The sequence below is a fragment of the Xenia sp. Carnegie-2017 genome, unplaced genomic scaffold, assembly GCF_021976095.1.
Source record: "Xenia sp. Carnegie-2017 unplaced genomic scaffold, XeniaSp_v1 HiC_scaffold_23, whole genome shotgun sequence".
Lineage (NCBI taxonomy): Eukaryota > Metazoa > Cnidaria > Anthozoa > Malacalcyonacea > Xeniidae > Xenia > Xenia sp. Carnegie-2017.
The window spans coordinates 10357194-10370274 of NW_025813486.1; the positions used below are offsets into that span (position 1 = coordinate 10357194).

The 13081-nt window shown below is 35.2% G+C and overlaps 1 protein-coding gene across 1 annotated transcript; it reads right to left on the reverse strand.

Annotated features, from left to right (window-relative positions):
* Window positions 1-370: 370 nt before the first annotated feature.
* LOC124448841 lies at window positions 371-3581 on the reverse strand. Its single transcript, XM_046999818.1, has 4 exons — window positions 3252-3581; window positions 3024-3163; window positions 2554-2747; window positions 371-1287 (listed from the first exon to the last, which is right to left on the reverse strand). Exons 1-4 carry the CDS (start codon window positions 3342-3344, stop codon window positions 797-799), a joined length of 918 nt encoding a protein of 305 aa, XP_046855774.1. The 5' UTR covers window positions 3345-3581; the 3' UTR covers window positions 371-796.
* Between the last annotated feature and the right edge of the window lie 9500 nt (window positions 3582-13081).

Consider the following 13081-nt stretch of genomic DNA (forward strand, 5'->3'; position numbering starts at 1 on the left):
GAATAACAGTGAATTTTCACCTGTCTTTTTGTATAGTAGTCTGAATCATGTGAATTCAGTTCAATTCACAACCCAATTGAATCTTTTAAGTACACTCGAACTCGTCGGCTTAAATTCACGAGAACCACCTAACTTATTTTTGATTGGACGGCTATCGGCCGCAAAAGCCTTTGAAATGTTTCAAGTTGTCGGACAACTTAATAAAAAAGCAAAATAGATGCAAAAGTATTGGGTGAGGGGGGACTTCCTCACCCCACAGTTCGTGTTCAGTAAAAAAAATTCTTCCGCATTTTAAATTTAATACAAATAATTCTACAAAATAGATAATAAAATAAGATAAAATAATAAATATATAAGAAAACCAAAAACGTTTTGCAGCAGTAGTTGAATGAAAGAAAATTTCCCTCAAATAAAGCACAACTTCACCCAATATTAATGTTGCACAAGGTGTCCCAAAGAGAAACAATAGAATCATGTGATCACTATTCCCAATTCGCTGTTTGTATACAAAAATTTCATTAAATTCCCTTTTGCGCAATCACCGCGTTAAACAAAGGTTTAGGAACAAGTGTCACATTCTTTGGGACACTGTAGTGTACAGCGTTTCTACCATCAACTGGCATGTGAATGAAAAGAAAGTTAGCATCTTATAAAAAATAATAAAGTAATAATATATACAATAGTAATGTTGTGTAACACAGAGTGCTATTCTATCCAAAGGTATGCAAAATAAAGATAGTTTACACAGCATAAAGCAATACTTTATCAACAAATATATATAGTCTATGTATAATTGTCAATAATTTTCATAACTATGTGAACTGACTACACCTGTTATTGTACCACCAAGCCAACCAGGTGCGAGAGGAGAGATCATTAAGACAAGGTATGGACTTATTACAGCTTCACCAATACAAACTGTAAGTGATGGATACATATAGGATTGAAGCCATTTATAGAACTCTCTTGATTCTTTAATTACCCATTGCTCATTTTCGTTGGGAAAATCCATGCCAAAAATTGAATTCAAACAAGGCTTTTGATATAAATCATGATCACCATCTTCATCATTTTCTCTAGAATCTCCTGATGGCACATGAAAATATAACATTTCTTTTACCAATTGGCCCTTTTCTTCAGGATGATTAATATAATATTTACAGATCTCTGGATGAAATTTAAAGACTCCATCCATGATCTCTAATGGTTCAGGAAGTTCCTCCTTATTCCATGGAAAAACAATAACATCAATTGGCCAGAGTGCTATACTTGATGAGCATTGAAATCCTTTAAATTTAAGGAAACACAACCATCATCAAATGAAAAATTCATAATAAAATATTTCTTGCCAATTTCTCCTTCCTTGCACAGATATTTCAAAATAACTAAACTGTATTTTGATTTTCTTTGCGGAAAACATGTTGAATAACTCTGGAAAAATTCATCAACTTTTTAGCCATACAAAATTTCTTTATTGCTTTTAGCAACCTAATTGTAGCTCTAGACAAGTCTGTATTTTGCCTTGTAGCATCAACCATGGCAATTGCTCTTTTTATGGTGATAATTATACATGCATCAATATTTTTTAATTGAAAGAACTAGAAAAGGCCCACTATCTTTATTATTGGTTGCAGTGAAACTAAGTAAATTTATAATCAAAATTTATACATATATATAGTTTATATAGTATATACATAACATATTGTAGCATAACTATACAATAGTTTGTCACCGGGTCATTTTACAATCTTACCTTTTTAGGATAATGTGCATATCTTTCCTGTGAGCAAATAATGCCTTGCTCTATTTGGCTGAATAGAAGAGTGTACAATAGTTTGTTGCATCTGTCTATACAAACTCTGTGGAACAATAGTTTGGTCAAAGCAACTGGTTTGTCAAACCATTCAAATCAACCATAGGCTGGCAAGATGGTATAATTTATTATTGCGCTTGCATTAAAACATTTAAATTTTGCATTTTGTTGCTTGGCCTATAGCGTTATTAGCTCTCAGAGAATCAGATTGAAAATTTCTCAAAGTATTTTGCCATAAAAAGAGCAATTGCCCTATGCAAGATGTCAATTTTGCTTGCAAGTTGCAACAGAATGCCAGACTTGACAGAGAAAATTTACAGTTTATGCTGTAGATTTAATTATTAAAACATGCAGTTTTTCCTCATCAGATATTTTTAGCATAAATTATATCTACGATGGACAACCTCAACCCCATCTCAACTATCCACATCAGACCTTTCAATCATGCTTGTACCACAAAACAAGTTTATGTATGAAAATGCAAATTTGCCCCAAAGTAGAGGTCAAACATGTATTGCATAAATATATTCCACTTACACCATATAAGTAACTGATTTAAAAGATTGGTCTGACATGGTACAGTGACACCCTGAACTACTAAAGTCTAATCCAAACAGAAGCCTCCCACACAACAAAATCATTGAATTGAAAAGTTTGTAGTAAACTTATGAGCTTGCAGAAACAATGTAACAGTCATCCAAAAAGCCATTATGAATAAGACATTGATAATTTCAACTCACCAGTCATCATGCCAAGGCGACTTGCTTCACATTTCATATATGTCAAAATCTTAAGGCAGTGGACTAATCCTTGCAATGTTTTAACATCTCCGGCAAGAGGATCTAATCCATACGGATGGAACACACCACAATTCCACATTGATGGAAATGGACGCATGACATACATGTTAGGAATACATTTGCACAGGTATAACCTTAGATGATTTAAAATATGATTTAAAAGCTATATTATAATACAATTTTAAATACTTCAATCCTATTTATAAAAACTGTCAGCCTGTAAATTCTTTAATTAAGAAAGACCCACTAGTTATCTTGCCATGTTAGATGAAATTTGCATTGTAAAGAAGGAAATTCCTTTGTTAAAATCATCCGACAGGGCGGCTATGACGTAGCTTGCATAGCAAAAATAAATGACTTACATACACAAGCGAATCATTTCAAAGAAAAGAAAATTTTACTGCACTAACTTTTCATATTCTGGGTCAGTACATTCCCATGGCTCGCCTGCAATGAGAGACAACATTTCCTTTGATAAATCTGATTTTTCATCAAGATCAAAGTGTTTCACCATATAAATCTTCCAAAAACTCCTTTCGTTTAACATCGCCTAAATATCAAAGAGAATGAAGTTGAATCATCGTACTTTCAGTCTTTCAGTCCGTGTTGAAAGAATCAAATCAACGCTCACGGCTCACCATCCAAGTTTTACACACTAATATGTATCGCATAACATCTTGGAAAGGTAGCAGCAATAAAATGTCACGATAAATTTCTAATGGCAGTATCATCACTGTCGTATGTTATGGTCAGATTAGTCAGATATGAAATGAATGAATTCAGCAAATCACTGAACTGACCAACATCTGGAACCAGTGTTGTTCGAGTAAATCTCAAACTGTCCATGTGGCTGGTGCAAAGCTTACTTTTAAAGTTTAATTGGAAGTTTAATTTGCATTCTGTATCACGAATTGTATTTTATTTTCGACCTGCTTTTCTTAGTAATATTTATACCAATAATACCATGCATCGGGGAATAGCCACTGATCTGAAATAGACATTATAGACTGGATAACGCAACTAATACAAAATTTCTATCAAAAATTGAAGCCGGAAGTAAACTGCCCGAATCAAAAATGGGACCCTTTTCTATAGATTTTTATTACATCATCACAGTTTTTGCAATATTTTGTCTTTTAAGCGTTTCTGATCGGGTCAATTTTCTTAAAAAACTATAAAAAGATAAGAAGAGTATTTTGGACGAAAATTTACGATTATTTCGACTTCACAACGCTGTGAAACTTAATTCGCAAATTTGAAGGAGTGAGCAACTCTACAGTACACAAACTTGTTCGAAATAAGACGAAGGATTTTTGTTTCAAAATCAATTTGAAATGTTAAGTTAAGTCAACCATTTGTATTCTTATCAGAAGCGAAAATGACGACTTTAATTTGGCAAGTATTTATCACAATGCATCACAATGCATCACTATGCATCAAGCTACATCACAATACATCACAATGCATCACTCTACATCACAATGTATCACAATACATCACAATATCACAATGTATCACAATGTATCACAGTCCATCACAATCCATCACAATCCATCACAATGCATCACAATGCAGCACCTTACATTACAATCCATCACAATGCATCACAATCATTCACAATGCATCACAATGCAGCACACTACATCACAATGCATCACAATGCATCACAATGTATCACAATTCATCACAATGTATCACAATCCATCACAATGCATCACACTTCACACAATGCATCAAAATGCATGACAATGCATCACAATTCATCACAATTCATCACAATGCAGCACACTACATCACAATGCAGCACACTACATCACAATGCATCACAATGCATCACAATGCATCACACTACATCACAATACATTACAATGCATCGCAATGCATCACAATCCATCACAATGCAGCACACTACATCACAATGCATCAAAATGCATCACAATGCATCAAAATGCATCACAATGCATCACAATTCATCACAATTCATCACAATGCAGCATACTACATCACAATGCAACACAATGCATCACAATGCATCACTCTACATCACAATACATTACAATGCATCGCAATGCATCACAATGCATCACAATACATCACAATGTATCGCATTGCATCACAATGTATCACAATCCATCACAATGCATCACACAACACACAATGCATAACAATGGATCACAATTCATCACAATTCATCACAATGCAGCATACTACATCACAATGCAACACAATGCATCACAATGGATCACAATGCATCACATTACATCACAATACATTACAAAGCATCACAATGCATCACAATGCATCACAATGCATCACAATGCATCACAATGTATCACAATTCAACACAATGCAGCACAATGCATCACAATGCATCAAACTACATCACAATACATCACAATGCATCACAATGCATCACTCTACATCACAATGTATCGCAATACATCACAATGCATCACACAACACACAATGCATCACATTAAATCACAATACATTACAATGCATCGCAATGCATCACAATTCATCACAATGCATCACAATGCATCACAATGCATCACAATGCCGAACAATGCATCACAATTAATCACAATGCATCACAATACATCACACTACATCGCAATGTATTACAATGCATCACACTACATCAGACTACAGCACAATGCATCACAATGAATCACAATGCATCACATTGGATCACAATACATTACAATGCATTGCAATGCTCGCAATGCATCACAATGCATCACAATGCATTACAATGAATCATAATGTATCACAATTCATCACAATGTATCACAATCCATCACAATGCATCACAATGCATCACATTGGATCACAATACATTACAATGCATCGCAATGCTCACAATGCATCAAAATGCATCACAATGCATCACAATACATCACAATACATTACAATGAATCATAATGTATCACAATTCATCACAATGTATCACAATCCATCACAATGCATCACACAACACACAATGCATCACATTAAATCACAATATATTACAATGCATCGCAATGCATCACAATGCATCACAATGCATCACAATGCATCACAATGCATCACAATGTATCACAATTCATCACAATGCAGCACAATAAATCATAATGCATCAAACTACATTACAATACATCACAATGCATCACAATGCATCACAATGCATCACAATGCCGAACAATGCATCACAATTCATCACAATGCATCACAATACATCACACTACATCGCAATGTATTACAATGCATCACACTACATCAGACTACAGCACAATGCATCACAATGAATCACAATGCATCACATTGGATCACAATACATTACAATGCATCGCAATGCTCACAATGCATCACAATGCATCACAATGCATCACATTCATCACAATGCATCACAATGTATCACAATTCATCACAATGCATCACAATGCATCAAACTACATCAAAATACATCACAATGCATCACAATGCATCACTCTACATCACAATGTATCACAATACATCACAATATCACAATGTATCACAATGTATCACAGTCCATCACAATCCATCACAATCCATCACAATGCATCACAATGCAGCACCTTACATTACAATCCATCACAATGTATCACAATTCATCACAATGTATCACAATCCATCACAATCCATCACAATCCATCACAATCATTCACAATGCATCACAATGCAGCACACTACATCACAATGCATCACAATGCATCACAATGTATCACAATTCATCACAATGTATCACAATCCATCACAATGCATCACACTTCACACAATGCATCAAAATGCATGACAATGCATCACAATTCATCACAATTCATCACAATGCAGCACACTACATCACAATGCAGCACAATAAATCATAATGCATCAAACTACATTACAATACATCACAATGCATCACAATGCATCACAATGCATCACAATGCCGAACAATGCATCACAATTAATCACAATGCATCACAATACATCACACTACATCGCAATGTATTACAATGCATCACACTACATCAGACTACAGCACAATGCATCACAATGAATCACAATGCATCACATTGGATCACAATACATTACAATGCATCGCAATGCTCACAATGCATCACAATGCATCACAATGCATCACATTCATCACAATGCATCACAATGTATCACAATTCATCACAATGCATCACAATGCATCAAACTACATCACAATACATCACAATGCATCACAATGCATCACTCTACATCACAATGTATCACAATACATCACAATATCACAATGTATCACAATGTATCACAGTCCATCACAATCCATCACAATCCATCACAATGCATCACAATGCAGCACCTTACATTACAATGCATCACAATGCATCACAATGTATCACAATTCATCACAATGTATCACAATGAATCACAATCCATCACAATCCATCACAATCATTCACAATGCATCACAATGCAGCACACTACATCACAATGCATCACAATGCATCACAATGTATCACAATTCATCACAATGTATCACAATCCATCACAATGCATCACACTACATCACAATGCATCAAAATGCATCACAATGCATCACAATTCCTCACAATGCATTACACTACATCACAATGCATCAAAATGCATCACAATGCATCACAATGCATCACACTACATCACAATACATTACAATGCATCGCATTGCATCACAATGCATCACAATACATCACAATGTATCGCAATGCATCACAATGTATCACAATCCATCACAATGCATCACACAACACACAATGCATCACATTGGATCACAATACATTACAATGCATCGCAATACTCACAATGCATCACAATGCATCACAATGCATCACAATGCATCACAATGTATCACAATTCATCACAATGCAGCACAATAAATCATAATGCATCAAACTACATTACAATACATCACAATGCATCACAATGCATCACAATGCCGAACAATGCATCACAATTAATCACAATGCATCACAATACATCACACTACATCGCAATGTATTACAATGCATCACACTACATCAGACTACAGCACAATGCATCACAATGAATCACAATGCATCACATTGGATCACAATACATTACAATGCATCGCAATGCTCACAATGCATCACAATGCATCACAATGCATCACATTCATCACAATGCATCACAATGTATCACAATTCATCACAATGCGTCACAATGCATCAAACTACATCACAATACATCACAATGCATCACAATGCATCACTCTACATCACAATGTATCACAATGTATCACAATGTATCACAATGTATCACAATTCTTCACAATCCATCACAATGCATCTTAATGCAGCACACTACATCACAATGCATCACATTGTGGTGGCTTATGTTCTGATGCATTGTTCACAATACAAACAAACGATCAACTAAAAACATTACACTTCAAAGTAATTCACAATGACAATACACAATTGACACCCACACATTACAACTAAAAACGTCACACCGAAATCACACATCACAACTAAAAATAAAATATTTCACTTCACACTAATCCACAATGACAATACACATTTCCTGTACACACAATACAATGACGTAAGAACCAGATAACAAATACGGCTTACCTGACGTTTACTCCTCATTTGACTCTGAAGATGACTAGGGCTAAGGTTGTCGAAACGTCAGTCAACAACAACAAAAACAGTCCTTCTCAGTACTTTATTAACCTGGACGATCATCATTTACAAACGTATACAGTGATTAAGAACATTATACAGGAAAATGGGGATAAAGAACTTTATAACAAACTTGAAGAGCAAGAAGAGACTCGACCAGCTTTGCCAGCCACTTCCAATCTGCTCAAGCAAAAAAGATATGTTCTGAAACAAGAAGAAAAGTTGGCATTGAAACAAACTAACAAAAGGTCAAAGAAAAATTGTCAAAACTAAGTGAAGCAAACAGAAGACACGAGAAAAAGAACTGCTTGGCTAAGAAAAAGACAAATGAGATGAGTAAGTCGTCGGAAAAGTACAAAAATAAGTTTCACACGAGGAAAAATGAGCCAAAGCAAATTGAGTAAAGAGAGGGTGGGCTTAGATGTTTTCAAATCTTTAAACAAAAATCACAAAACAAGTATCTTGATGAAATTAGAAAATTTATCCTCACACTAAATGGTTGTGTCTGTTTGACGGACACGATAGAGAAGATCTTGCTGTTGCTATGAGAAAATCTAACATTATATCTGAACGTATTTACTATCCACTCAGATGTTCAGTACCACGACCACCCAGACTATACGGACTACCAAAACTCCACAAACCACAAATACCCATGCGACCAATTGTATCATTCTGTGGTTCGCCTACTTACGAACTTTCAAAGTACTTGACTGACATACTGCAACCACTTACAAACAAATCAAAACACAAGCTACAATCCACTGAAACTTTCATTAAAAAACTGTGCACTATACAAATACCGGACAACTATATACTAGTGTCTTTTGATGTGAAATCACTGTTCACCAGTATTGCACTTAATCTGGCACTTACTTGTACAAAAACCCTCATTACAAACACCACGGACGTACTGCCATTACCGACAGAAGACATTATGGAGTTACTGGAGCTCTGCCTCAACTCGACTTACTTCCAGTACAAAGGAACACACTACAAACAACTACATGGGACAGCAATGGACTCGCCCGTTTCTGTTGTAGTTGCTGAAATTGTAATGCAATCTATAGAGGAACGGGCGCTCACGACTTACAAACATGCACTACCTTTTTGGTTTCGCTACGTAGATGACACAATCACAGCACTACATGCAGACGACATTAATGACTTTCATACTCTCATCAAAAAAAAGAACAGCCACATACAATTTACCAAAGATGTCGAAGAAAACGGAACTCTTCCTTTTCTCGATTGTTTGGTAAAACATGACAATCAAAAACTACGAACAACAGCTTATCGCAAGCCAACACATACTGACCGACTACTAGACCAATCATCTTACAACCCTACATCACACAAAGCCACCCCAATCAGAACATTAACAAGACCTGCACAAATCATATGTGATTCACCGGTCGCTCTACAAAACGAAAACAACTATCTCAAACGTGTTTTTGACAAAAACAACTATAACTCCGACTTTATCAAACGCAACCCTTACAAACCCAACGAACCCAACGAAACGAACATCTCAGTGACAAGAGCAACGATACCTTACATCAAAGGTACGTCTGGGACTATCTCGCGTATCTTACGACCATACAACATACGTGTCGCACATAAACCAATCACAACGTTACGACAAGTACTAACGAACATAAAGGACAAAGAACAACCCAATGAACGACAAGGTGCAGTTTAGAAAATAAATTGCTCCGACTGCCACGCCTCCTATATCGGGGAAACTGGCAGGAACTTAAACATAAGACTTACTGAGCACAAACGAGCTACTAAGAAAGCACAACATTGACTGGGACTCAGCAAAATGCATCACTTACAGTACTGACTATAGACAACGGCTTACATTAGAAAGTTGGTATACCAACTTGGAACAAACCCCCCTGAACAGATCACAGCAATTACCGGCACCTTACAAACGACTTATTCACAATACAAACAAACGATCAACTAAAAACATTACACTTCAAACTAATTCACAATGGCAATACACAATTGACACCCACACATTACAACTAAAAACGTCACACCGAAATCACACATCACAACTAAAAATAAAATATTTCACTTCACACTAATCCACAATGACAATACACATTTCCTGTACACACAATACAATGACGTTAGAACCAGATAACAAATACGGCTTACCTGACGTTTACTCCTCATTTGACTCTGAAGATGACTAGGGCTAAGGTTGTCGAAACGTCAGTCAACAACAACAAAAACAGTCCTTCTCAGTACTTTATTAACCTGGACGATCATCATTTACAAACATATAACGATACTCCCGGGTGCAAACCATTTACTTTAATCACTGTATACATTGTTTACTTAAAAATTATTTCACATTTATAGAAAAATCGTTCATAAAAGTTATCTCACTGGTGAAGTTTGACATGCACTCTTTTGAATTTTGTTATTTCCATTACGTGCATTAGACTTTCTTTTTTTTGCAAATTTACAATGCGCATTGGATGCAAACAGTTTATTTTGATCTGTCACTCTCAGGCCTTGTCCACCCGTGGCCGAGTATTTTCAAAAACGAAGGTTTTGTGTGGACGGTAAATACGATTTAAGAATATACTTGTGGACGCAATTTTTTTAAGTACGGAGAAAATATATCAGTACTTTTAAATATCCGGATACGTTTGGACAAGGCTTTATATTCAGAGCAAGTATCGTATCGAGACTGTCTATTGCTGTCCCACTTGCCCGCTTCATTACAAAATCTTTAAAATTCAAACCCTAAAAAGTAAAATACCTTATTTTAAAAAAGTTAATTGCTCACAGTTCTAACTTCACGCAACGTCATTCCTAAATCCAGTTGCTCAAAAACTTTATGCAAACGAAAGAAAACTGAGAAAATTGATTTAAAAACATAGCTATTTTTTATCAAATAAAATTGATAATTTACTGAGATATTCAAAACGATACTTAATAATATTTTCGAAAAAATCCCTAGAATTTTTAGATTTTCCCCCTTCCTTAGATTTTCCTTTCCAGCACTAGAAAATCTTTAGAGATGGAAACTTACTTGAAAATGGAAATGCTGATTTGAAGTTTATGCCATTTTTTGGACTATGGATTATATTACGACGCCATCTCCAGCATTGCCTTTGTACGTTTCCAACATCTTGCTTTCACGAGCGGGACACTTAAAAGTGGATTCGGTTCGGTTGCAAACGTATATCCTGAATAACAGTGAATTTTTCACCTGTCTTTTTGTATAGTAGTCTGAATCATGTGAATTCAGTTCAATTCACAACCCAATTGAATCTTTTAAGTGCACTCGAACTCGTCGGCTTAAACTCACGAGAACCACATAACTTATTTTTGATTGGACGGCTATCGGCCGCAAAAGCCTTTGAAATGTTTCAAGTTGTCGGACAACTTAATAAAAATGCAAAATAGATGCAAAAGTATTGGGTGAGGGGGGACTTCCTCACCCCACAGTTCGTGTTCAGTAAAAAAAATTCTTCCGCATTTTAAATTTAATACAAATAATTCTACAAAATAGATAATAAAATAAGATAAAATAATAAATATATAAGAAAACCAAAAACGTTTTGCAGCAGTAGTTGAATGAAAGAAAATTTCCCTCAAATAAAGCACAACTTCACCCAATATTAATGTATGCACAGGGTGTCCCAAAGAGAAACAATAGAAATCATGTGATCACTATTCCCAATCCGCTGTTTGTATACATAAAATTTCATAAAAATCCCTTTTGCGCAATCACCGCGTTCAACAAAGGTTTACGAACAATGAGATCGAATGATAGATGATTTCTACAGTGTCCCATTTTTTGGGACTGTAGTATACAGCGTTTCTACCATCAACTGGCATGTGAATGAAAAGAAAGTTAGCATCTTATAAACAACAATAAAAAGTAATAATATATACAATAGTAATGTTGTGTAACACAGAGTGCTATTCTATCCAAAGGTATGCAAAATAAAGATAGTTTGCACAGCATAAAGCAATACTTTATCAACAAATATATATAGTCTATGTATAATTGTCAATAATTTTCATAACTATGTGAACTGAGTACACCTGTTATTGTGCCACCAAGCCAACCAGGTGCGAGAGGAGAGATCATTAAGACAAGGTATGGACTTATTACAGCTTCACCAATACAAACTGTAAGTGATGGATACATATAGGATTGAAGCCATTTATAGAACTCTCTTGATTCTTTAATTACCCATTGCTCATTTTCGTTGGGAAAATCCATGCCAAAAATTGAATTCAAACAAGGCTTTTGATATAAATCATGATCATCATCTTCATCATTTTTTGTCTAGAATCTCCCTATGGCACATGAAAATATAACATTTCCTTTAACACTTGGCCCTTTTCTTTGGGAAAGGTAAAATAACGTTCACAGATTTCTGGATGAAGTTTAAAGACTCCATCCATGATCTCTAATGGTTCAGGAACTTCCTCCTTATTCCATGGAAAAACAATAACATCAATTGGCCAGAGTGCTATACTTGATGGGCATTGAAATCCTTTAAATTTGAGGAAACACAACCATCATCAAATGAAAAATTCATAATAAAATATTTCTTGCCCATTTCTCCTTCCTTGCACAGATATTTCAAAATAACTAAACTGTATTTTGATTTTCTTTGCGGAAAACATGTTGAACAATTCTGGAAGAATTCATCAACTTTATAGCCATGCAAAGTTTCTTTATTGCTTTTAGCAACTTAATTCTGGCTCTACAAGATTGTATTTTGCCTTGCAACCTCACCAATGACAATTGCTTTTTTTAAGGCGATACATGA